The sequence below is a fragment of the Fusarium oxysporum genome, chromosome III, assembly GCF_013085055.1.
Source record: "Fusarium oxysporum Fo47 chromosome III, complete sequence".
In the NCBI taxonomy this organism is placed as follows: domain Eukaryota; kingdom Fungi; phylum Ascomycota; class Sordariomycetes; order Hypocreales; family Nectriaceae; genus Fusarium; species Fusarium oxysporum.
The window spans coordinates 2,424,957-2,449,516 of NC_072842.1; the positions used below are offsets into that span (position 1 = coordinate 2,424,957).

Genomic DNA, 24,560 nt, shown 5'->3' on the forward strand with positions numbered 1-24,560 from the left:
TTTTATTTTGGTTTTTTGGTTTTTTTTTTGGCGGGGTATGATCACACGAGGCAAATCAATGAATCAATGGCTCCTTCACATGTATCTTGTGAGTGAGGATATTCAACTTACCGCCACGTTTGTCTGGCCTTACCAGAAAGATCCGCATGCTCCGGTTTTGCGGCCTGGACGGTCGACGTCGCGGTCTCGGGTTCCATGATCGCCGAGTCGGTAGGATCGGGACGTAAACTGTGTGGACTCGAGGTTGACGCAGGCGAACACGGATGCGCAGGGGTAAAGAGCAGGACGAAAGGTGTCGCGGCACAATTCTAGAGCGTCGGTATCGAACTGAAAATCGTTTCGTTCATGCTTTCTCTGGTATGGGATCATGGAAAGGCTTTCGGTCCATAACTCATTCGCAGATCGGGTCGTTGGGTTGAGATTGAGGTTTGGCACTGGCACCAGACTCGGTTCGCGAAAATGGAATCGTTGGCCAAGAAGACACACATTGGTGAAGAGATGGAGGGAGGGGCGGGTTGAGTAGAAGAGAAGAGTAAAGTAAAGTATACGGCAAAGTAAAATAAGGCAAAGCAAGGCAAAGTAAGCACGCGCAATAATAATCGACCCGAGTGATACTGCAGGTCTATTGTTAATTGCGCTGTAGAGCCAAGCGGAACTTTGGTGAACGTAAGTTGAAAGAGAAGGGAGAAAAGTATCACTGTGACACCTCAGAGTGATGAAAGGTTGAATGAACCGAACCCCTCAAGGTAAGGTTCAGGTCAGGCTCAGCGGTCTTTCCAAGGCACAAGATTTTAAGCCCAGTCAGTGGTGGTGCTGAGTCTTACTGCCCTGTGGGTTTACTTCGGATTGGATCCATGATTGCCTTGCGACGAGTGCCTACTAACCTCACCTTTTACTCGTTGGGGGACATTTGGACCCTGGAAATACATCCATACCTACCTTAGATACCTAGCTTAGTTAGTAGCTTAGTAGTATGACATCGTTCCCAACTCAAGCTTGAAGGTGAACGCATAATTATCAGACACGAGAGTATGTCCCGCAGGTTGTTCCAATCAATATCTTAGTACATGGCTCGAAGTATCTTCATAAGTCTAGGCACTTAAATCTCAATATCAGACCTCCAAGTCTTATAGTCAAAGGCATTTATCATTAGGAATCAATAAATGTCAATGTTACTTTCTGGGTATACAAGGCAATATGTTGGCCAGTCTAGCCTGTCTAGCTTGTCTGCTTGTGTTCATGATGATTCAATAGAATTTACTACAAACTCAAGAAAGGCCTGTGCTCCCAGTACCGGCTCCCAACTGGATTGTCAGGGCCGAGTAGTCCATCCATCCATCCATCCATGACTGGGGCTGCAAAAGCTGCCCCTCATCCAGCCAGTTCACCAACTGGCTTAGCGCCTGACAGGGTAGACCCCACCATATATCACTGGATGAGCTACTACTCACCTCCAATATAGGAACTTTAGGATATACCACGACGTCTGGCAGTCCCATCATAAGAAACCCATCCATGTTTACCTATATACCTGACACGTTGACTTGCCCTACGCCCAGCGAGAGTATAGGCACTTTGCCAGTTCGTCTCAACAATCTATAACAGCTCCTTAAAGAGTCACTACCCTGTACTCACCGCTTTGCATCCTCTGGACATTGCTCTCAAGTAATTCTACCTTTCCAATCAAGCTCACAACAAAGGATGAAGCGCTCACGAGAGCTCGAAGAAGAGTTAGATTCCGATTCTGAACAGACAAACCCGGGACCGTCCCTACGTCCAGTGTCAAAAGTGACTCAGCTTGAATTCGCCATCGACGACGAAGAGGATACCATAGCCATGAGATGCAACTTGCCTCCGCACAGAGAGCCTCTGGCCTTCAGATCCTACGACGAATACGAGGTCCATTACAACAAGTCTCATACTAACAGGTGTCTTGAATGCCACAAGAACTTCCCAAGCGAACATCTGCTCAACGTCCACATTGAAGAATACCACGACCCTTTAGTAACTGTAAAGCGGGAACAAGGCGAGCATACTGTAAGTCCCATAACCTGGCTTTCCATCGACCGCTACGAGTCTGCAACTGACCCTTGCGCTCCAGTACTCGTGCTTTGTCGAGGGATGTGAGCGTAAGTGCATGACACATCAGAAGAGGCGTATGCATCTTATCGACAAGCACATGTATCCAAAGAACTTCTTCTTCGCCGTCACCAGGGACGGTATTGACGGTAGGCGGTCCCTGCTAAATGATGGCAGTCATCATCGCCGCCGGTCATCGACCAACTCGCAAGCTATCAAGAACTCTCGACGTCGCGCTAGTCTCATGGAGGGCGAGAATGTCTCTTCACAGCCGGAGGACAAATCAAAAGAGTCACCAAAGTCACCAGCGGTGAAGAATGTGGAAAACAAGCAGGAAAAGGACAAGCCAGCGGACACAGAGATGGCAGATCTTACAGGTGCCATGTCGTCACTATCCTTTGTCCCACCGAGTGTCCGGTTTGGACGTGGAAGAGCTGGCTTTTCCAAAAGATGAAGTAAAGACGAAGTTTCAGACTGGGTAGGAGTATCAGCACACTTTTGGTAAACACATGATGCGGCCAATGAAAGGATTTTCTACCTCATCGCGTCGATATGTATCGCTCTTGCCTCGAATCGTTATCGATGCGTATTGATGCATTATTTATACGCCCAACGCCGTCTCTTCCTTTGAACTTGCAGGTGTTTCCTCCATCTAGGTCGCCTTCATATTCGCACTTGTCGTGTCTAGTCGCTTGATGCGCAGCCTCTGCAACCGCAGCTGACACACTCAATGTCTTCGTCACCCTTAATCTCCGCCCGTGGAACACGGCAGATGCATGTGCTGTTGAAATTTGTCTCCTTTGTCTGGATGCAGCGCAGACAGCATAGCTAGGCAGGGTCAGCATGTATGCCTCATAAGACAAACGGCGGTTGGGACACTAACCTTTTCATATCCTTGTTTCTTCCACTTCGCAATCAACATCGCATCCGCGTAGCCGTTTTTCAGCAACCAATCGTACAGCTTCTTGCTAATCGCCTCCTTCTCGTAGTATAACTCATATACGTATCGGCTGCGTTGATGCGAGATCTGGAAGATTTCCCACTGCGCTTGGTGCCTAGGACCTGATGGCGGCGGCTTGTTCTGGGCATCCTTCATCTTGTTGGAGAAGATGAGCAAGTCATTCTCAATGTCCTCAAAGCCATCAGGCGGGGGTTTTCGTTTGGACGAGTGTCGAATAGCGGGCATCTTGGGTTATGCGTTGGCTTGCTGGATTTGTTGTTATTCTTTCTGAGGTTGTGTTCCTGTCGCAACGAGAAATGACGTTAGAAAGTTGCTAGCTACCTTACTGAAACTGACTTAGCCTCCAGCGCCTAATCGATAGTGGAGGCCACTGCTGTCCGACCCAGTAAGAGAAACACCAGCAAACTCCCGAAAGAAGAGATGAAGGGCAAATTACACGTATTTAGGTACTTAAAATAACACAAGAGCTCTTATTCCTCCTTCTTTCAAAATCTTCCCATAACAGTTATAAATTATGAACGAAATTCCAGATGTCTTACTGGGCTAATCTTTTTCCGGGCCGTCGGCCATACTTGGTTGTTAGAGAGCCTATGGGACACAATAGGTACCTAGGCAACGACGAACTGGATCACGGCTTTAATGGCTCTTTTGGTTCGCTCCCCAATAAGCGCTTATCAATAAAAAACATCAATGCAAAACAGGTCCTTATGAGGTTATTGGACAACCTCAGACTTCCTGATGCTTTGTTTCCAGTGTACTTCGGCTTCAGGCATCTTCCTCCGTTGTGCTTGCCGCTGACGAAAAGCAGACCTATGAGTGGAAGATAGGCTTCGTGGCGGTGTATTGGCGTGTGGCGTGTCCTCACGTGACCGCATCACCGCGGTGCTTTCGTGCATCTCCCGTCGGCTTCGGGAATCTGGGAAACGTCAGAGCAGATTGGTTTCCGACGTCAAGAGAGCATTGATTGCCCACCATGGCCATTACGCCGACCCAGTTTGCTAAGAAGACGGCGCAGTGTGAGTCTCGGTGTATTGAAATGCTTTTTTAAACCTTACTGATGACCTGAACAGCGGCCAATTGGTCTGATGCCAAGCGACGAGTGCTCTCCTCCTACCGAGAATGGATTCGAGCTGTATGTTTTGCAAAACCGAAGACACATTCTCTTGGATCACGATATTCCTAGTCTTCGTGTGGCTTTCGACGAAGCTTGGCTAGTGGATTTGCGACCGATCACCTGCTGATCAACCAGATATAGGCCCCCGAAGTCCAAACCATGTACAACATGCCCATGCCCGTCTCCGCCATCCGAACCCGTATGCGGCAAGAATTCGAACGACAACGATTTGTGAACAAGCTCTCTGTTGTAGACGTTCTTCTCTTCAAGTCCCACGCCGAGTACCAGGTGCGCTCGAACTCCACAGCTGGAATGAATTGATGTACAGGAGGGTTTTATGCTGACCTCATGAACACAGGAGACAATGAACTTCTGGAAGCAGACCAATCACATCATGGCCTACTTCAAGGAGGAGAACTTCCGAGGTGACAAGCGACTACCATCCAGCTTTATGACTGGCTTCCTCGAGGTGAGCATCAAACTACATGGCGCTCTGTTGAGGATGAGGCTAACAGGGTGCATAGGGTCGCAACTAGCAACAAGGGCTTGTGTATATATCTCATTGAAAGGGATTCCTCAAAACGCCTCTATTTCCATCATGATCCATGTGAATGCAAACACTTTTAAGTCCTGAGCACATGATTTTGGGCTCATCGGTCAGCCCCCTGCTCTGCGTTGTAGGCCTCCCTCTTGGTCCAGAACTCATCGGCGACTACATCACATACTTCTTGAATGTCGACCAACCCCTTCTTGAGAGCGTCAACTGCAGTTCCACCTGAATACTTGTTAATAAGTACAACCCCGTGAGGCATTGCGTGTACGTACTGTAGGTCTGAATGCGAATGTTCATCTTGGGCTCTGAGGGATGGGGGATAGAGTAAGCGCAGAACTCAACATCGGGGCTGTCATGTGTTAGATGGGCTTCGTAGGACATGCTAGGAATACAAACTTTTTCATGATGATATATCTCAACGCGTTTCCGAGTGTATGGCCTTCATCAGTGAACTCAAAGGAGGCAGCAGTGTCTGTTGAGCCAGGAAGCTAGTGATGTGTCAGTCAATATCACGTTGTGTCACCACTCTTTTTGTGCTTACGATTCGGACTCTCTGGGGCTCAGTTTCCTCCTCTTCTTCCTCATCCTCGACAGCCTCGTCATTCACCGCAGGCTGCGCGGAGACTGGGGCATCCTCCATGTTGGTATCCTCAGCCTGTGGCTGCTCTTCCTTCTTAGTTCGCGCAGGCATTTTGTCGCTTGTAAGAAGTAAAATTGTAAACGGTGGAAAGCCCTTTTCTGACTCTGATTCCTTTTGCGCCCGGGTCTGAAAGTATGGATCTGCTGTGACTAAAAGAGATATCAAGCCGTCTCTTTCACTGAGAATTGTTTCTTGGAAATTTTTGGTGAGGCTGAGATGTGGCGCAACGTGGGGCATCTCGATTTAGAAAATAGTCTTGTCTCCTGATTGGCTCGGTTTGAGTTTGTTCTGCTCAGTTATTCATCGTGTTCTATCTCGCATAACTCGATAGGAACATGAGTCTCTTGCAAAGTGTACTGCATATAGTATGGAGTCTAGGCATGTTTATGTCTTATCCATAATTTATAAGGTATCAGGTCAGAACAATTAAGCCGCTGCTGATCTGTATTCGACTTGGCATAACCTTTCTTGACCTTTTGCAGGCTGGTCTCTATAAACCATTAAGGTAAGATAGGATCGTATAGGATTCGCCAATACTTCCTTGGAACTAGTTAGTATATAAAATGCGATTTACGCATTGAATACTCTACTCGGTTTGCGCTCTGATCGATTTGTAGTCTAGATGTCATGGTCACGGGTTTCATCGTCCGCCGAATCTTAACGTAGCGAGCAAGTTGGGTGATTGTTGGATGATCCCCATTCCTGTCCATTGTTGCTAATCTAATAGCATAACACCAAGCACTAATCTTATCATGACTGCATTGCATATCTAGCTAAGGTACTTCTGTTAGATTAATGTCGTTCTAACCTGCCTACCCTACATCAGGGATAACTCCAATCGCATTGTCATCACAATAGCATATTGTCCATAAAGTTATTATATGTCATGCGAAATCGCTGGGAAAGGGAATGGGGGTCCTTGTAGTATATTCGGGGTGTTTCTTGTCTGTAAACCAATATCTATGCGGTCAAGTGTACGTCGAACAATATTTTCCTGATGTCCCGTCCTTGCGACCAGTTGACGGTGGCAAGTTCATAGTTTGGAAGTATGCATACTGTCTACTAAGTGATATAAATGTAACCTGCCGATGTCATTCATAGTATACGTAGATTATGATATCGTGCATCAATCCTACGCTACACACAAGCCTCATCTACTAGACATCATCAAAGTAGTGCGACCAACATGAGATTACCAAAAGGTAGACGTGCTAAATATAGGCCGCCCTGATTAGGTCGGGAGGACTGAATAAAGGGCTGATGTCGCCTACTACGTATGCTCGTTCACCAACACTATTAGAGCGGTATGGTGAAAGTCAGCACCTTCGATCAAGCACCGCTTCAGAGCGAGAGCGCATGAAGTTACGCGACTTACAATACACTTATATATGCAAGGGCGCAGGCACAGCCTTTTCACCGTAACTCACATCGTAACAGCATCATCTGCGTTACATCGGTAGTCAAACCCAAGTTGACATTGTCCGTGCTCGCATAGAAGTAATACCCACCGCATACGGAGCATAGTTCCAACTCATAGAACGTTGTGGTATCGGCAATTTGTTTCGGCGAGCTTCAAGGACCCCCCAGTATATCGCTTGCAACTCGTAATATAGTGCAAACATTAATGTTTTAGATAGCAACTCCTGGTGATTCTCTGAGGTCCATATTAGGTACGACCTCGCCTGGTTGTCGAAAGAACCTCACGAGAGAAACATACAGCCCTTCAGCCGCCTGACATAAGCAAGACAGCCCAGTGGATGGATGGCAGAAGATGACAAGTACGTACTCCGTATAGTGGAGGGATAAGTTGAGATGATGGCTAAACCACATAAGGTATTGACACGGATTAGCTCTGGTCATGTTTGAGGGTAGTAGTGATGAACCAATCAAAGGTCATTCCATGGACAATTCGAAACATGTGCAAACGACGGCGCCCAGAAGAGGGTGGCTGCAGAACGAATTGGGCATTTGTGCGGCGTTGCGTTGCAGTAGCGTGAGGTGTGTGGTGTCAGCGCAGGTGGAGGAAACCCTCCACAAAGCTGCTAACCTGAGACAACGTCTCAGGTGAGATGAGGTTCGACGAACGAACGACGACACCACAGTCCCAACACAGCCGCTGCTGAATGAGAGTCGCAATTGCAATTGCCCAGAGTTCCAGCGGGCATAGCCCTGAGAAACAGAAACGGATGCTGAAGGCGAGGCAGAAGCGAGAGTAGGAAGGGAGAAAAACCTGATTAATAAGTCCTTTACAAGGCATTCTAGAGGATGGGTTAAAAGCCTCCGTGGCTAGCTACTTTCTGGCTAAAACAACCAAAAGCCACCTGAGGCGTTGGCGGCGGGAGATGTGCGGCGCCTTTTCTTTTTTTCCATCTGGCAAGGGTCATGGCGTTGACCTTTTTTTTCCTGTATCGGACTCTTGCTACCTATCCAAGTGCCATGAGTCGTTAGCCTAAGGTCCCATTGTGAACCAACTCTAATGTGAAGAGTTTGTTTCATCATTCACATGTATAGTGTGTGTGAGGGAGATCAAATGAATGTGGACTATTGTTGCCGATGAAAATGATGAGTCTGTCACAAGTGGTTGGCCAGGATCAAGACGAGAGGACCGATCAGAGACAGGGGCATAATACGTACAAGGATCGTCGTCATAAAGGCGGAAATGGAGCGCTGTCGATGCAAGTGAGACTCTTGAATGTTTACACCAACGTGATATGGCGTGGGTCAGATATTGGATGTTGTGTGACGAAATTGAACTTTTCCCAAAAATACTCAAGTCCAGTTGTGCTATCGATCATGCCAGATTGATTTCTGCGGTCACAATTCTTTGACAACGAAGGGTTCCAGTCGAGTTTCTCAGTCTTGGAGGAAAAGATTGTCAGTTTTGTTAGTGTGTAAGTGGTGACTTTTTTCTCTTAGACTTGATTGATGGACATCAGAACGTATGCAGATCATTTCAGAAAATCGCAACAGGGAGTGTAAATAATGAAGATCATGATATTTCGAAAGAACGTGCTGAAGCAGCAAGACTATTTGTTACACACTGAGACAGTTGGAGGTAATCACTGTACCTTTCATCAGCCCATCATTCACAAACTTCCTCTTGTTATTCTGACTTATAAAAGCGAAACTATTGCCTTCTGGTGCACGGTAAACGGGGGGCTCAAAGGAGGGGAGGGGGGCTCAACTGTAAACGACGGTCCGAAACAATTGCAAGAACATATAAAGACGAATGGACACTCCTTTGTTTCCAAACCTCTCTCCATGACCCCATTGATATCAACAGCCAAACATCCTCGCAGTGATGGCATTCTCCTATCAACTTGTCCAGAAGCCCTTGTGGTTCCTAGCATAGCAGCTGGTATGGAGGTTTGCTGTATTATCCAGGTGTACAATATCCATCAAAGGATCGTCAGGGCCCTAAGGTTGTTTGGGGGTTCCGGGGCGAGTGAGGGGCAAGTTTCAGCGTGTGAGAGAGAGTGCGCAAGTTGAGATGGTGGGGAGACGACAGGACGTATCATTGAAAGTGGGTTCTTTGGGGGATGCACCGAAGATTAATAAGGTGCCAGGTGTTTTTGGTGAAGTACCCAGTAAAGAGCCAGGGTTGATGTCAATGGCCACGAGGCAGTCATGGCACTCCAAGATTTCTTTGATATGAGGATGTTGGTTTTGCCTCGGAATGCCTTCTCCTAGCCATGGGATAAATCGAACTTTGGCAAGGGCGACCCATGTACCCGAGCCCCATTGAGGAAGGCCCCCGATCTCACCTGCCTACAGTACATGCATGGCATTTTTGACTTCCGTGGGTAGGTGAGGTTGAGTTGACCTTGCCGAAAGGTAAAGGTACATACAAACCTAGATGGGATGAGAGTTCGTAGCTGCGATAGGTACCAGGTATTCTCACCTATCGCTTGCCAGTAAACGAGAATCGTCAAAACCTCTCATCAGCAACAATGTCGAATCGTCCAATGAACCCCCCTTTTTCATACTCCTTTAGTGGTCTTGGTTTGCTGATGACAGATAAAGGGCAAGCTATCATTGGCCACTATTTGATGGTCTGTCAATCTTTCTTTCCATGGACATTAAAACTAAACTTCCTCGTGGACCGCTGACGAAACAAGTTGCATCGTTCTTCAGATGACCGGCTCTGGCCCATCCCGAACCACCAACCAGCGGCCTTGAGACCGCTAGCGTACCAGCGCCATGGGGTTAACTAGCGGCGAGCATCAATAAAGCCTTCTGAACAAGGCGCTGATACTGGCTGTTACAGGAATGAGATGGAATGGTTTTCAGATCCTAGATATCCCTGGAGGTCCTTCCACACCACTCCCCCGTCCCAGTAAGACCCTGAAGCTGCCACCGGAAACACGGTACGACAGGTGGTGGTGGTACGGCTCACAGCGAATTTGTCCTCATTAGTGATCTGAGACCTGCGTTATAAACCCGACATACTGCTTCTCAACAGCCAAGTGCTTATCTGAGTGTCCGAGATCGACACAAGATGTATATCAAGGCTGAGGAGCGGTCAAGTCGATTTTAATCTTCAACCCAGGGGTCAGGCGAAGCTGTATAGACCAAAAAAAAAAAAAAAAAAAAAAGAGAGAGACAGAGAGGGAGAGAGAGAGCGTCTGAATGGAGTATTAGTCAGTCGTCAGTCAAACGAATTTGGGATCAACGAGTGGAAATAAGGAACGACGCGTGATGGAGCCAGATACTCCATCATGCTCGGTACATTGGAGCCAAAGGACATCACATGCTGGTTGAATAGAAAATCACAGCTGCAGCACATCACGGCCAATATAGCAATTACACACAACTCGTGCGCATATGAGGTTCATGGCCGACAATTCGAACAGGGATCTGCGACCAAGCAGCAACTGGGGCCACGTCGAAGGGTTTGCTAGTATTATCAATATCAAACCGCCAGCAACGGTGGGAGCAAAATTTATGTCAACGAGGTCAACAACGAGTGGCCGACGGTTGGCTTGGGTCGCGTGCATCCAGCAGCAGGATTCAGGTGAGGACCACCCCGGACCCTGGTTCGCCATGCCTCGTGTGCTGTTTCCTTGAGGACGTTTGTCGACCTGTCAATTTGCCAGTTTTATCTAGGTATGTAGGCCTCGGATAGCTACCATTGTCTTATTCTTGTCTTGTTGGTCGGTATGATTCGATCTCTACGAACCGACAAGATAGGTACCTAGCTCTGGAATAGGGGCCTTTGCACCGCTCTCTGTTACGTTTAATAAATGTGTAGGCAGGCTGGTAGTTCATCCTTTCTCAGGCTTTGGATTGGTGCTGGATAGTCTCACCCCCCTCGACAGACTCAAGGCATGTAGCCAACCAGGCGCACCCCAGTCATTTTCTATTCTTTCGATCGCATCCTTGTCCCTTGGCTCGTCTCGTCGGGTTGGATCCATTGCTTCAAGATACGAACCAGGCGTCGTGCTTTGTGTCACTTTTCTCCGTATCCCCCTTCATAAAATACATGGCACCAAATAAAACATCGCCAGGTCCCCAACTGACCCCTCATTGACGATCTGGTGAACTTCTGCTGTAATTCCTTCTTCGCTGTTGTCGAGAGATTTCGGCTCCTTCCTTCGACATTGCGTCCTTCTCCCACCTCCATCTCCGAGAGCTTGACTTTGATTGATACGTGCAACCGGGACTGCGACTATCTGTGATTGCTCGCTGTCACTCCTGTACTATTGCTACCGCCGGCACCAACGCCTCTCCCTCGTCACATTTACAGTCGGCTGTGAGAATCTCTTCATTCGCTGATCCATTGCGTCTGGCCCACGGTCTTGCATATTTACGTTGTTGGCTAGCCGCTTGAACTGCCTGCACCGTCAGTACTTACAGGCCTAATCACACAGTCAGCCTATATCGACAAGAGAGGACCTTTGTCGATTTGTATTTGGATCTGGATCTGAGTTTCTCTCGCTGTGACAGATTGGCACAGTTATCAGGGACGTCCCTCCAGAAGGACAGCCGCCAAGAGGTCGCGCTACTGCATCTCCAATTGACGGAAAAAGCAATTCTGTGCAGGTGGTCGTTTCCCGCTACGACGACCTACTACAACGACCAACTGAATTCGGGAACCAACTAAAACCAACTGAGTTGAGCGAAACCACGCGAAACACGGGCCTGCCGGGCTGGAGCCAACATCCCATCCCAACCCACCCCGTACCGAATTTGATAAAACAAGTCGCCAGTCGATCGACCGAGGCCACTCTGACGCCCCTGGCTTTTCACTCCTTCGATTAATCATTTACTCGCAACTGCAACGAGGAGAGGAAATAACAACCGGGTTATCTCTTCTTCTATCCTTCTCGGTTCGTCATCTTCATTTTTCCCTTGTTCCCTTTTGAATCCCCCCTCCCTCTCTCCACCTCCCATCTTGCATGCAGAACAAGGGAAAGCAAATTGGATCTTGCTTCATTTGCTGCTTGCTCTGCTCTGTCACATCTCGCACAGAGCTGAACCGCCCGCTTTGAGCTTGGACCCAAGTCAGAGCGCGCAGGGCAAAAAAGAATAGCGAGCCGTCGTCGAACCATCCACCACCAACGGACCAACCAGCTTCTATATCTGGTCTCTGTCGCCTGAGCTGAGCTATCCATATTATTGTTCCTTCCAGCCCATCTCAGCCCCAGCCCAGCCCAGCCCGGCCTCCCTTTGTGTGGTTCTGGTTCTGGTTCTAGTTCTGAACGTTCTTCTGGCTCTTCTTGTCCTTCTTGTCCGTCACTCCCGCGACAAGACTCACCCAAAGTCGAATCGAATCGTGTGCTGACTCGAGTCGGCCACGTTCACGATCGTTTCCATTCCTGTCTCACTTCACATTTACGGTCGTCTCCGACCGATTCGTTTCGATCCGTTTTGCTGTCTCTGCTGTACTCGCTAGTCAATACAAGAAAGGAAACCTCTAACTCGCGAGAACCCAGACCCAGAAAAACCCAGGTACTCGGCTCACTCTGGCTCGCTGACTGGCCTTGCCTATTCCCTCCTGCTTCTCCTTGCAGCTCTCCCGTTCCCGCACTTGTCTCCTTACAACACGAACCACCTGTCGCCATTTCCCACAACCCTGCACTCGCACTCTTTTCATTATGAGTGCTGCAATTGCAATGGCTCCCTCTCCCGCTCCTCACGAAAGGTTCTCCAACCCCGAACTACCCGCTCCCTCTACTTCGGCTGCCACCGTTGGAACTTCCCCGTCTGCACAACGGTCTTCTCTCAACCTTTCGACATCGCATGCGACAACCCAATCTTCCACCAGCAGCAGCCCTAAAGCTGCGGGCCAGGGTGCCAAATCATCACCCTCCAGCGCGTAAGTACATTTTCAATCAATTGACCAAGTCGTCGCCATCAATTGATCACTCCCTTACTGACCTGCCCTTGCAGTTCACGATCAGCCGGCGCGCCCCCTAGAATTATCGTCAAGAAGGAGCCTGCCTCTCCCAGCATGACCCATACGCGACCTCGACCACGCAAACTTGACCTGTCCAAGAATACACCCAAATCTAACCAACCAACTTCGGCACGGCCCATGACAGCCCGTGACGGCCTTGCTATCCAAGAAGTTGGTATCGCCTGCCTGTCTCCTGGCTTTGTCACCCAAGACCCTGTTATGAAGGAGCAGCTGCAGCGAAGCATGTCAGTTCGAGAACAACAACGACACATCATCGAAGCTAGACTTCACCAGCAGTCTGCCAAGGGAGACGGTCCCGATAAAGATCCCGTGTCACAGTTCGCCGCCAAGACACCCGGCATGTCGAGAAGAAATAAGGCCCCTGGCCTCTCCATCGTTGCGCCCTCTCATGAGCAATTTGCCAACGAGAGAGTTATCCAGTCTGCGCCTCTTGGCCACAGCTTTACAGGACGTCAACATCCTGCTCCCATGACCCGTCACATCACCAACCAGCCATCCAACCTTTCGAGTACTTCTCATATCCACCACATTCCTGCTACCCAAACGGCCAACCGATTACCGCCTATCAGCGATGTATTTGGCCAAGGCCTGTCAGCGCATCCCGACAATGCTCCTCAGCCTCAGTCTCTCTACCCTAGTGGTCCCAGCTCTCGTGGACCGATGACATCCCCTGGCCACCCTCCACCTCCACAGGCCCCTACGCCTGGACGAGGTCGTGAGTACAGATCTGCTGAGGAAGCGCAACAGGAGCTTGCAGGTGGGCGACCCGAACTCCTCCCTAAGCTTGTTCACTATGGTGGACACCAGCCCCCGACACCCCCTTCCCCAGCTCCCGGCAGTCGACCTGTGGATGCTTCACGAAGCGCTAGCACCAGCAGGCGAAGGACACGCGCTGAATATGAGGACGGCAGCCCACCCCTGGGCCATGGACCTGCTCCCACTCGTCGTGGGCCCTTTGGTGCCGGACGAGATAGCCCAGAAACTCAGCGAGCCAAGAAGGAAGAGTTCATTCGATTATGCGAACGCGCGTGGGATCTATTTCACTCGTAAAACCTCAAAGACAATAATCAACAATAATCTTTACTACAACGACCAGCTCGCTTTGGTCATATTCTTAGCCTAATAATCAAGGCGTTATTTCTGTTTATTACTTCAACCATCTTACTGTGTGGCATACGTCCAGATCGGCTTTAAAAGGTTGAATGATTCGGTGGTTCACGGAATTGGAGGTTCACTGGGTGGACATAATGTTTTTCATCTTGACGACGCTATGAATACTGTCCGTCAATATTCCGAATGTTTGGAGGCAACAATCTTACACACCAACAATCTACTCCTCGAGTCAAAGCACCATCCACTTGTCGATTGACTGGGTTGTAGTGGTTGTTGATCAGGGGCTCTACTACTTTTGATGTAATCGCAACGGATGCTTCGCAACATCGGGACTGGGACAAGACAAACATCCGGCTGTGGCTCTCTATTTTATTTTTTTATTCTCGTCTTTTATTTGGTTATTGGAAATCGCTTGGTCTGGTGGGCTGCCAGAACCCGGGTATGAGCAAGACGAAGGGGGGTGATTATGTTTTTCTTCTTGCATACTTATGTCGTTTTTGGCCAGGAATTGGCCCGGATTTGCTTGGATCTATTATTGGCGACGGTTTTTGTAGACCTCGCGTGGTGTACGGATTTGGAAATAGGGTGAAGTTTCAAACAGGATTGACATAACTGTTAAGGCGATACTTGGCTCACAAGTCTCTGTAGTTTCCTTTGTGACATAAATAATCCATTCCTTGAAACACAGGCAATCTGGTTACAAAACTATGTTCCTATATATCAAGAGTGGTCCGAATATACAACACGCACATAATATGTATATTGAATAGACGTAGAACCTCTACAAAGAAGCCCTCTTCTTCTATTCATTTCCTTGGTTATATCCGCCCCATCAAGGACTACAGTTTGCTGGGTGTTGTCTTGGGAAACCCAAACTTTGAGATATCATCAGTCGTCTTCCCATCCAATGCAAGCTCAGCAGTAACTCGACCGATGGCGGGAGCAAACTTGAAGGCATGTGCGTTACCGAGAGCGAGAATAACATCCTTGTGCTTCTCTAACTCGCTGATGATAAACTGTCGATCAGGCGTGATTGTGTATTGGCAGGTGACGGTTTTCAACTCATCGCCTCGCTTGGGAATAAGCCTATCCAGAAATCCGTTGAGCTCGTTGCTCAATCTCTCCGAGGGCCGCCATGTACGCTCTTCAGGATTCATGTCGTTTCTTCCAGCGTCTTGACCAGCCTTGAGCGCGGGCTCGCCGTAGAGAGGAAAGCCATAGAACCACTTCTCACCTCCCCAGATCCAAACGGGGAACTTGTCGTTTGCAAACTGTGCTTCATGCTCGTGAGAGGGCTTGAAGTAGGTTACCTGCTCCTGCATGACGGTGATGGGGAGCTCAACGCCGAGTGGCTTGAGGAGCTTGTTCGTCCATGCATCAGCAGCAATGATGACCTTGCGAGCGTGATAGACACCTTGAGAAGTCTCAATCGTTACGCCGCCGCTGGGTTGGGGCGTCACAGCCTCGACGCGTGTGTTCTCCTTGAGAACGGCGCCGTTGAAGCGAGCCTGGAACTGGAGCGTCATGACGGCCTTTGCGGCGTGAACAATGCCCGAATCAGGGGTGAAGACGGTATCAACGCCCTGAGGAACACTGAACCCAGGCCATCTTTTGTTGGTCTCCTCGGGCGTGAGAACCTCATAGGGGACGCCGTTGGCATCGAGACTAGTAGTAAAGTCACTCGATGGCGTCGGCCCCTTCTGTGGGAGAAAGACGACACCTCCCGTGATAGTCAGCATCTTCATTCCCGACCGCCTCTCCAGCTCCGCCCAGTCTTTATAAGCTGACCGAGCGAGGGCGACGAACTCAGGGGCCCCATATGAGGTTCTGACAATACGTGAAGTATCGTGCGAAGCGCCGCGAACGTGGCCCAGTTCGAATTGCTCGAAGCCAACAACTTTGGCGCCTTTGATGGAAGCTTGATAAGCTGCGGCGCTGCCAAGGGCACCGAGACCAACTACGGCGACGTCGTATTGTTCCATCGTCTGTGTTTATGAAAGAGTGTATGTATAAGCAAAGTGTGAGGATGATGAGCTTGAACTCAGTACGGGTTGATGATGGGGTGATATATAGGTATTTATCATGTCCCGAGCCTGGGCCTTTGACTGCCCATCTGAGGTACAGCCAGCATTATCAGTTACATTATGAGCTAGGTATTGCATTCGGTTACCATGCTGTGTCACTGCTGAGCGACAATATGACGGTAATTGGGTTTGGGGGGTTTGTACCAAGAATCGGAACATGCTCCCGCAACGTCCCCCGCGAATTACACCGGATAGGCTATCCGATTCACGATATCAATACTTGTGGGTATAGTCAGAACAGGCAGATCTGAATAGTTCATGGCGAATCATGTCACCGGCTACTTGTGCCGATAGTCAGGACTGTGCTGAAATCTGAGGATGCTTTGAGAGGCGGAAACCTGCCACTCTCATCACAATCTAGTCACAGGGACTGAAGCTCTCCCAACGATGTGTGACGCCAGTAATTGAACCAACAGACAAAAAAATCTTGGATATGTGCTCTTGGCATCTTTGTGCTGACATGAGAACAACCTCTTGTCTATTTTGCTTTGCTTGATATTTCTTGGGCGTCAACGACAGGAGTATATCATCTACGCCTCTTTTCTTCTTGGCCTCTGGGGACAGACAAATCCAAAACCAGATGTCTTTGGAACTGAACTTCCTGTCTGCTCGGCTTTAGACCTCTTGGCCTACCAAAGGTCTCTCTCTTCCCATGATTCATACCCATTCGTGTTTGCCCGGCACCGTCCTGCCCTGCCTTATCTTCACCATGGCGCGCTGTGTCTTGAAAATGCAGCCTCCTGTAACACAAAAATGGTCTTGGAGGGTAAATAGACTGAGCCTCCCCATTCCATCGACCCGACCCCTGGGCAATAAGCAAGCCCTGCTGTCCTTTCTCATAAATGCAAGGAACCGCCACCCTGCCAGGACATGATACGCTTGAAAATGATATAAAAAAAGACGATGCTTCTGTTTACAATGCGCCCAACACCATTGCTCGATTAAAATAACAAAAGAAATAGTCCAAACGATGGGTTGTCGAATCATCAGTGGCTTGACATGGCTTGCTTCGCCAAACGCAGCCATCAACGCCAACCCGCTATTTCCGCCTCCCGATATTGGTCATCCTTCTAGAAGTCCCTTTCGTGGTTGGACCGTTACCGGAGGCCCAACTCGAGTCGATTACTCATCGAGTTTGAATCGCTCGAGTTCAGAGGTCCCCAAATTGACCATCACCCTCAGCATCACCATCATCATAGACCCTCTTCACCAGCCTTGCATAGCTTGATCTCACGTACCCATTCTGACTTAAGGACCTGAGCGGCCGTCAAGCGTCGAGTCGGGTGGGGGTCGAGAACCGAGTAGATGACATTGCGGCATCGCGCCTTGTACAGAGTTAGCACGGGATGCACAGTACCTTGGGCCTTTATCACATTGAACAAACTTACCCGGTGAAGAGATTCGATGGGGCCGTAGCCCTCCTCATCACGGCGACCCTCTAAATAACGGGCGTAGAACTCATCATCATCCTTCTTGGCCAGTCGCCAAAGGTGTCGCCCTGTCCGCATTGCCATAAAGATGACACCGCAGGCCCACACATCTACAGCTCTGGCATCGAACTCCTTATCCGTGTATTCCTCGGGGGCAATGTAGGGAGCAGAACCACACAGGCCAGATACCATATGCGCGTCCGTCTCCCAAGCCATTCGGAAACACTCTCCGTTGCCAAAATCCGTAATTTTGAGAGCGCCACGGGTCGTCAGGAGCAAGTTTTCTGGCTTCAGATCACGGTGCGCTACACCCATCTCATGAAGATATTCGACACCTCGCATCATCTGCTTGAAGAAACAGTCGGCTTCTTGTACCTCGAGCTTCCCACTTGAGAGAACGAGAGTGTACAAATCTCCTCCAGCGCAGAATTCCATGACTTCGCAGTAGTCACCCTTGGCATCCTTAAGCAAATCGAGTGTGTGAATAACGTTGGGATGTCGAAGCGAGGACGATATGCAGAATTCGGCTGTGAGTCGCTTGCTATACTTCTTCTCTGTCTCCTCTGGTCGGCGTCGGAACTCCTTGACAGCAAAGAGCTTTTCATTGCTGCCACCAATCTTTTTGTGGGAGATTCGAACAATGCCAAAAGCACCACGACCGACCACTTCCTGGCATTTGCCGTATTTCTCGACCAGGGTTGTCGTTGCGCTGGGTCCACCTTTTCTATCGCCAGCTTCTTCTTTTTCTTGCTGTAGTGTATCCACCCAATTTGAAACGAGCGATAGATCGTGCTCGGCGGCTGCATCCTGTTTCCTGCCGATGATCGCTCTCCACATATCCGAGAGCTTTTCCTGACGTCGACTAGATTTTAGATGATGCTCATGGCCACCTTGTGCTTCCGGATTTAGAACAAATCGTTGAGAGGGTTCCTTGCCACTGGTCGATTTCGTGGCGGGTTTGGCTGGTGTCGTGGCCTTGTCAGTCGGTTTGTGCGAAGCCTTGTCGCTACCCTTCTCGGTGGACGAAGTCTTTGCCGCGGGTGTAGAGTTGCCGTTTGTGGAAGAAGCCCGCGGGCGATTAGGTAAATCGACAGTCGAAGGGGCGGGAGTCGGAACTCTTGACGTATCCTTGGATGAGAACATGCGGGTGAGACGGTTCTTTACTGAGGCTGTTGGCTTGAGATGCGTGTCTGAGGGAGGATTTCCATTATCAGTGGTTGCACCATTCTGTGGTGCTAGACCAGGGGACTTCTTGACCCCATCCTGAGACTTAACCGAGGATGGTTTCGAGCTCGATGCGGAGGGCGGTTTTGGGGAACCAGATGCAGTGGGCATTTTTGGAAGTGAATACGAGACAAGAGTCACTGTCTCGGGTATTGGTGAGGGTAGTTAAGGCGAAGAGTCGAGAAAACAAAGTGACTGTAGAATATGCGACGACTTGGTGCGACACCAGAAACGGGCGTCAGTGAGCACGACTCGAGCAAGGGTTTGTTGCGCAACGGATAAGTCTAGAAGCAACGGTTCAGTTGGCAGGCAACCGAAGCCAGCGCACAGCAGTAAGCCAGGTAACAACAGAAATGCCGAACGCAGAAGCGCGAGATTTTAGTTTCTGGTCAAATGGCGCAGCGCAGCGCAGAACAAGATTGACGAGTGATCAAAAACAGGACAGTGGGGGATATCTGAGTTGTCTTTGGGTCACCGATCTTGGCGGGGGGTGGAGATGAGGCGAAGCAAAAGGTGAGCGGCAAAACGTATTGGACTGAAATATATGTACTGCAGTGTAGGTATCGGATTAGAGGTGGTGATAGTGGCTAAAAAGCCCGTACCGCAAGAGTGGCGGGTTCTGTTCTGTTCCGCTCTGTTGTTTGGTGGGACCGATGTAATTGATTGAAAGTCCCGAACAATACCGACAAAGAGCTTATTCCGAGGTAGAGCTATCGAGCTAAGAAGTAGCAAGAAGACAACAACAGCAAAAAGGAAAAACCTCGAATAAAAAGAGGACACTCCGAGGTGGTGCTCAAAGCCGTAAGTGAACTCTTTCTTGGCTGATGATGATGCCGAACGCCAAGACAAGGCGGATGCAGGTCACGGAAGGATGTCGGCTTCTAGGGACCACTATTTGTCGCGAAGAAAGGTACTGAACTGGAGCTCGTACGGAGCAACCTGTAGCAAACCTGGGTCACGATGACGAGACGAGAGAGGTAATTTCGAATTCAACAGCCCAGCTCCTCGTGCACTGCAAGTTGGACGCAAGAAACTCTCGCCCTTCCCAGTGGCAGCGCTCGCTATAGAACAAACGCCTATAGGCGTTGATAGGCTCTGAAGCCCGTGCAGCTATACCAACGACAAAAGATGAGGGGAGCGAGCAATCTTTGTCGTAACTGCTAAACAAAGCAGAACAAGAACAAAGAGGAGGACGGGAGCCAGGGTGAGGCAGAGAGGAAGGGTAGAGAAGAGCAGTGGAAGGTGAAAAGAAGTAATGGTGGGAAAAAAGAGAAGCGGGAATTTTAAGACGACGGAAGGCAAGAAGAAATAGTGAGTGAGGGTTTTGAGTAGCCTACCTCTTCAACGGCCTAGGCCTAGGCAAGGTCAGGTCAGGTAAGGTAAAGTAAGGTAAGGAAGGGAATTATTAAACAAGGCTAACTTGTTGAGCAGTGAAGAGTTCGAACGATCTGTCCCAAATTAAAATTCCCAGATGCAGTGACTGAATGACGGACAGTACTGGCGAGTACTTTACGAAGTGTGATGTATATTATGAAGGCGCATGTACCTGAAAGGTTAATCCGAAGGCAGGTAGGCAGGTACTTGTTAGCATCGATGGAACCGCTGTAAGAACGAAAAAATTATAGCTCCGTCTTTCTGTAATTTGCCTAGCATTTACAAGGACTCGCTCCTGGAGAAATGGAGCAAGATTGGATGCCACAAGGACCAGCGGCTGTTAACCATTTATCAAGCATTGCATTGCCCATCACCAAGTCTCTCTCAAGAAGCATATTCGTAAGTGCCAGTAATTCGGAAGCTACCTAACTACTAAGGTAGACATCAACATCAGACTCCTACATGGAAGCCATATAGCCGGAGCGGCGCCGGCATCATATGGTTTTGGTTATGGGTCTCCTTGATCATGCATTCCCATATATTACCAGTTCCAGACTACATCAGGTTCTTCATCGGCCAATTCATACCTCAGTCAGTTTCTTGCTGAATGTCAGTTTCATCATGCCCTATAATTCGCGTTCGGAGGTACAGTGCATTGCCCCCCCCCCCCCCCGGTGCAGAGGAACAAAAGCGCTTCTCCTGCTTAAGCAAGGAGGGCCGGAGGCTGCATTGGCGGTGATCAGAAGGACATGTTTCCGTACTAACACGACAGCTCTGCTGGCCGATCACCCAATCCGCTGTTTCAAAAATCTCTCGTCTATGTCACTCAATTATTTCCGACATCTGCCACAGCAGTCAAGGGTTTTCTGGGCGTCTGTGTGAGCCCTGGCCCTCATCAGAAAAATCCATCATGAAAGGAGGGGCCACCAGCGCTATTCCGCGGAGGGAGTAGGCTACCTCAAGGTAGTCATGGTGTAGCGTCATGAGTTCCAGGTACCAGAAAGGGAATTCTCACTCAAGCTCGATGCCACTCTGGACGACAGCAAGACCCGCTCCATCAGGTCTCTTGTGAACTGGGCCAAGACGGCACAGTACATCGAGCCGGGAACCATCGAGCCCCGCCTGTCATGCAACAGGGGCACACATGAAGTACGTTTTGGTACGGGGTACCCTTCTCTACCTCTAATTGAACCTCTATCTGTCTTCCATCTAGTTATCACCGAAAAAAGGACCACGGACCTCCAAAATACAGCCAAGCTTTGCGGCGGATACACCCCTGCAACATGGGGACGTGCTTCCATGTATTACTCCCCGACAGAGCGCTTCTACCTATTACTGCATGCTCATATTCGATATCATATCAGCTGCAATTGCATGTTGTCCAACGCACATGAACCCAGACAGACGCTGTGACGTAGAGCAGCGAGCCAATCAGGGATACCGAGGTGAGCATCTAAATGTATGACGGCAGATCTGTGAGCCTTGTGCCGCACCGCACCGGCAAGCAGAGATCCGGTCCTCTACAATATACGACAGAATCAATAACGACTCAGGACGAGGTGCGGAGTATGGGTCAAACCACACGATAGGACGTGGTGACTGTTTCGGCATGGCGGTGCAAGGCATTACATTGCATTGCATCGCATCGCATCGCATTATGTACAGAGGCGAGGCACTAGACAAAGTTCTTGTCCCCAGCCGCGCGGTACTGATCTGTTTGTGGCATGACGAGGCGGCGGCGGAGGGGCACCAGGGCTTGGTCCACCCAGACCTCACTGATGCTTGGTTTCCTACGTTCCATTAATTCTTCGAGCATGTTTGAAGCAGCACTGGGGAACAGTTGCCGCATTACTATCCGTGCCCGTACCGCCAGATTCAACGTTAGCGCTAATGAATAACACCAGCTCAAAGCAGAGCCGGTGCACTTCAGCGGTCGATGCGGTGTGGTGCGGTGCATCCCTGCGGGTACCCTCAGGGGGTTGACTGGCCGCCGTTGCGTCTCTCTAAAAGCTTCCCACGATTCGAAAATGGGTATTGTCTACCTAGCAATGGCTGGGCTAGAATGCACCCTGGTAGCAAAAGGAAAACCTGCCGCAGTTAGAAGTTTTAACGGCCATGTCGTTGATATGCGCGAGTCAAAGGGTGCTTTGTACGACAAAACGAGGTAGGAGATCTCGGAAAGTAGGCGTGGATGCGGTAGGTAAGGTAGTGTTTGTATCACGCCCTCGACCTACCTGGCTTGGAAAGCTACCGCCTCCACTGCCACCTACCTACGTACCTATTGGCATGTGCCATGGATGGTTTGGCTGACCAAGCTCTGGGAGTGGTTTTGATTTCCAGCTTGTTCGAGGCTTATCTGAACTTCACACAAGCCGAAATCAACGTGACATTCATCAGTCATGGAATATTCCAGTTGTAACATGAATCTGTCTTTAAAAATGGAAAGTCGTGATATTTTCCTCCCGATAACGTGACAAGAAGGCCAGCCTGGTCTGCTCAAGCCTTTTTGTATTTGATATTTTGTTGGATACGTGCCCTCGACCTCGTGCTGACCCCAGCCAACTAAGGTAACCCCACTAAGGTAACCTAACGTTTAGCAGAAATGCCAAGAAATGGCGCATGGGCAGGGACAGAGATCCGGCTAGACAGGGATGTCGGAATTGTGGAGGTGATGGCAGCGCTAGTTGAAATGTGCCTTTGAGAAACTTCTTGGTCCAAGACTTGCAAGCAGTTCTGTTTGAAACTCTTGATTATTACCTCGCTAATGATAAAAAAATTTGTTAGTAATGATGGAGAGAGAGAGAGAGAGAAATATCTGGTGATATATGTAGGTAGGTAGGATCGTCGATTCTCGAGTAACATCCCATACCTTAGTCAATAATCAATCTTTCAAGGAAAGGTATCCTGTTAACCCGCCAAGACACGTGTTCGTGGTATCGAATTTTCATAAACATGGCCAGCGATCAGTACATCGAAACCAATAGTTCGTGAGTGACATCTCAGATATAGTCTCTTGTCAGTGGTAACGTTTCGGCTCCATTTTGCCTCTAATTTCTCATCAAGACTATAAAGCCATGTGCTTTCGCACTCTCCCGAGGCTTCATTTTGAGCATGGGATTTTAGGTCCCTAGGGTATGTACTTGGTGCTCCATGCCCACCTTGAAGGTAGCTGGCAGGTCATTGGCTGGCCCTACAGCATTGGCATCAGCTTGTTGTAGAACCCTGCAAATGTACCTGGGTGAAGAAGGATACGAGTATATCATGATTATCATGAATTGGCCTGTCGTTTTAGACACTGATAGGATCGTATGCAACGCTGTGCGTACTGATCGGCATTCAGGAAATGCATTGTAGGTAAGTAGGTAAGATACTAAAGAACTTCATCGTTAAAGAGACCAAACACCGGGCCGGGAAATCTTTCTCTGCACAGCTCCCGTCGAGTAAGGTATGAATAAATACCTACTTAGGTACATGTAAGGTAGGAAAGTTGGCTGCATCCAATTCGAAGACGGGAAGGGGAGAAAAGATCCAGCTCAGAGCTACATACCTTACAGTCACAAGTCGCTTCTTCCACATCGGTGATGGCTGCCTCGAGAAAAGGTAGGTACTTCGTCCACATCCTCAAGGTAGAAAGAACACAACCTTGGAAACCTTCGGAAGGCACCCACTTACATGAAGTAGGTAGGTAAGTCAGATAGGTATCTTCTTTCCAGTGATAGGTACCTTAGGGTAGATGAGGTAGCGTCGCTTCAGAACGAGTCCTGTAACGTTGTTCCTCTCTTTGTACGGGCCCTTACAACCGGGCTGGCTTGGCATTGAGACGCATATGTATCAAATATGTACGTCCAATATGTCCAATATCCCTTACAGTTTCATTCGAGACTAATGAGAAACAGCAACTGATAAGCTGTTGGTGTACGTTTTGTCCTTGTGGTATGCGTCGCAGCTACTAACATGAGCAATCGTGCTAGCAATAGCAACAACACCACCAAGTTGAAGGAAACAGGAGGCCAAAGTCACCCCTCAACGAACCGATTCCCTTTGTACTGGATTCTCAATATCAATTGAAGTACACTATGAGGTATTTCCACTCATCCGCACAAAATGTGACAAAGCGGCGTGGCCTGCTGAGCTGCTGCCGCTGCCGCTGCCGCTGCCGCTCTTCTCTTGTTTGGATCTCTCCAAATACGATGCCTGCTGCATAAGGTAGGTAGGCATCCTTTCATATGTCCTGTTCACGCATATGCACCCTTCTGTCAACCCCCAGAATTACTGGAGGAATCCTCTCTCCCTGACACTACGGTCTGGGGCTCTTTCGTCCCCACCAGCCCTCAATTGAGCTAGCTCTGACAGCCAATACATCTGGGCTTTCCTTCTATGAGATTTGTTCAGAAAGAAGAGGCCTCCAGATTGCTCGAAACCATGCCCCGCTCGCTTAATCCATCGAGCTTCAAGGGTTGAGTTACGCAAAAGGGTTGACTTTTCCGAATGCTTCTTCCGACCTTGACATCCTATCCGCCTCAGCTACCCAGAAATACTAGGTAATATATTCCGACCAGGTCAATCAA

The 24,560-nt window shown here is 49.2% G+C and overlaps 8 protein-coding genes across 8 annotated transcripts; 3 read left to right on the forward strand and 5 right to left on the reverse strand.

Moving 5' to 3' along the window:
* Positions 1–1,701: 1,701 nt before the first annotated feature.
* On the forward strand, positions 1,702–2,576 carry FOBCDRAFT_290184 (uncharacterized protein; the record flags this gene model as incomplete). Its single annotated transcript, XM_031176425.3, has 2 exons — positions 1,702–2,037; positions 2,102–2,576. The coding sequence occupies 2 exons, from the start codon at positions 1,702–1,704 to the stop codon at positions 2,531–2,533; spliced, it is 768 nt and encodes a 255-aa protein (XP_031047558.3). The 3' UTR covers positions 2,534–2,576.
* A 187-nt stretch (positions 2,577–2,763) lies between these two features.
* On the reverse strand, positions 2,764–3,265 carry FOBCDRAFT_129153 (G10 protein; the record flags this gene model as incomplete). The annotated part of the gene is made up of 2 exons (XM_031176427.2): positions 2,764–2,907; positions 2,963–3,265. The coding sequence occupies 2 exons, from the start codon at positions 3,263–3,265 to the stop codon at positions 2,764–2,766; spliced, it is 447 nt and encodes a 148-aa protein (XP_031047560.1).
* A 645-nt stretch (positions 3,266–3,910) lies between these two features.
* FOBCDRAFT_218065 (uncharacterized protein) lies at positions 3,911–4,710 on the forward strand. The gene is made up of 5 exons (XM_031176431.3): positions 3,911–4,056; positions 4,111–4,172; positions 4,296–4,442; positions 4,513–4,623; positions 4,679–4,710. Exons 1-5 carry the CDS (start codon positions 4,014–4,016, stop codon positions 4,688–4,690), a joined length of 375 nt encoding a protein of 124 aa, XP_031047564.1. The 5' UTR covers positions 3,911–4,013; the 3' UTR covers positions 4,691–4,710.
* On the reverse strand, positions 4,711–5,578 carry FOBCDRAFT_218067 (DNA-directed RNA polymerase). Its single transcript, XM_031176432.3, has 4 exons — positions 5,249–5,578; positions 5,104–5,195; positions 4,980–5,056; positions 4,711–4,929 (listed from the first exon to the last, which is right to left on the reverse strand). Exons 1-4 carry the CDS (start codon positions 5,396–5,398, stop codon positions 4,805–4,807), a joined length of 444 nt encoding a protein of 147 aa, XP_031047565.2. The 5' UTR covers positions 5,399–5,578; the 3' UTR covers positions 4,711–4,804.
* A 6,599-nt stretch (positions 5,579–12,177) lies between these two features.
* On the forward strand, positions 12,178–13,926 carry FOBCDRAFT_22794 (uncharacterized protein). The gene is made up of 3 exons (XM_031176434.3): positions 12,178–12,231; positions 12,283–12,665; positions 12,740–13,926. Exons 2-3 carry the CDS (start codon positions 12,445–12,447, stop codon positions 13,815–13,817), a joined length of 1,299 nt encoding a protein of 432 aa, XP_031047567.3. The 5' UTR covers positions 12,178–12,231; positions 12,283–12,444; the 3' UTR covers positions 13,818–13,926.
* Positions 13,927–14,549: 623 nt separating this feature from the next.
* On the reverse strand, positions 14,550–16,349 carry FOBCDRAFT_218073 (FAD dependent oxidoreductase). The gene has a single exon (XM_031176436.3). The coding sequence runs from the start codon at positions 15,860–15,862 to the stop codon at positions 14,720–14,722; it is 1,143 nt and encodes a 380-aa protein (XP_031047569.2). The 5' UTR covers positions 15,863–16,349; the 3' UTR covers positions 14,550–14,719.
* A 34-nt stretch (positions 16,350–16,383) lies between these two features.
* On the reverse strand, positions 16,384–17,073 carry FOBCDRAFT_22808 (uncharacterized protein). Its single transcript, XM_059609762.1, has one exon. The coding sequence runs from the start codon at positions 16,988–16,990 to the stop codon at positions 16,622–16,624; it is 369 nt and encodes a 122-aa protein (XP_059466948.1). The 5' UTR covers positions 16,991–17,073; the 3' UTR covers positions 16,384–16,621.
* FOBCDRAFT_22807 (kinase domain-containing protein) lies at positions 17,074–19,151 on the reverse strand. Its single transcript, XM_059609761.1, has 2 exons — positions 17,353–19,151; positions 17,074–17,289 (listed from the first exon to the last, which is right to left on the reverse strand). The coding sequence occupies exons 1-2, from the start codon at positions 18,727–18,729 to the stop codon at positions 17,158–17,160; spliced, it is 1,509 nt and encodes a 502-aa protein (XP_059466949.1). The 5' UTR covers positions 18,730–19,151; the 3' UTR covers positions 17,074–17,157.
* Between the last annotated feature and the right edge of the window lie 5,409 nt (positions 19,152–24,560).

What these genes read in the sequence shown, in the direction of transcription:
- FOBCDRAFT_22794 (XM_031176434.3), top strand. Translation starts at nt 12,445, where the DNA reads ATGAGTGCTGCAATTGCAATGGCTCCCTCTCCCGCTCCTCACGAAAGG. An exon ending in AAATCATCACCCTCCAGCGC is followed by an intron (nt 12,666 to 12,739) that starts GTAAGTACATTT and finishes CTGCCCTTGCAG; the next exon opens with TTCACGATCAGCCGGCGCGC.
- FOBCDRAFT_218065 (XM_031176431.3), top strand. Translation starts at nt 4,014, where the DNA reads ATGGCCATTACGCCGACCCAGTTTGCTAAGAAGACGGCGCAGT. An exon ending in TGCTAAGAAGACGGCGCAGT is followed by an intron (nt 4,057 to 4,110) that starts GTGAGTCTCGGT and finishes TGACCTGAACAG; the next exon opens with CGGCCAATTGGTCTGATGCC. An exon ending in ACCGAGAATGGATTCGAGCT is followed by an intron (nt 4,173 to 4,295) that starts GTATGTTTTGCA and finishes AACCAGATATAG; the next exon opens with GCCCCCGAAGTCCAAACCAT.
- FOBCDRAFT_22807 (XM_059609761.1), bottom strand. Translation starts at nt 18,729, where the DNA reads ATGCCCACTGCATCTGGTTCCCCAAAACCGCCCTCCGCATCGAGCTCG. An exon ending in CCATCGAATCTCTTCACCGG is followed by an intron (nt 17,290 to 17,352) that starts GTAAGTTTGTTC and finishes ACTCTGTACAAG; the next exon opens with GCGCGATGCCGCAATGTCAT.
- FOBCDRAFT_218073 (XM_031176436.3), bottom strand. Translation starts at nt 15,862, where the DNA reads ATGGAACAATACGACGTCGCCGTAGTTGGTCTCGGTGCCCTTGGCAGC.
- FOBCDRAFT_22808 (XM_059609762.1), bottom strand. Translation starts at nt 16,990, where the DNA reads ATGGCTGCGTTTGGCGAAGCAAGCCATGTCAAGCCACTGATGATTCGA.
- FOBCDRAFT_218067 (XM_031176432.3), bottom strand. Translation starts at nt 5,398, where the DNA reads ATGCCTGCGCGAACTAAGAAGGAAGAGCAGCCACAGGCTGAGGATACC. An exon ending in AGATATATCATCATGAAAAA is followed by an intron (nt 5,057 to 5,103) that starts GTTTGTATTCCT and finishes AACACATGACAG; the next exon opens with CCCCGATGTTGAGTTCTGCG. An exon ending in CATTCGCATTCAGACCTACA is followed by an intron (nt 4,930 to 4,979) that starts GTACGTACACGC and finishes ACAAGTATTCAG; the next exon opens with GTGGAACTGCAGTTGACGCT.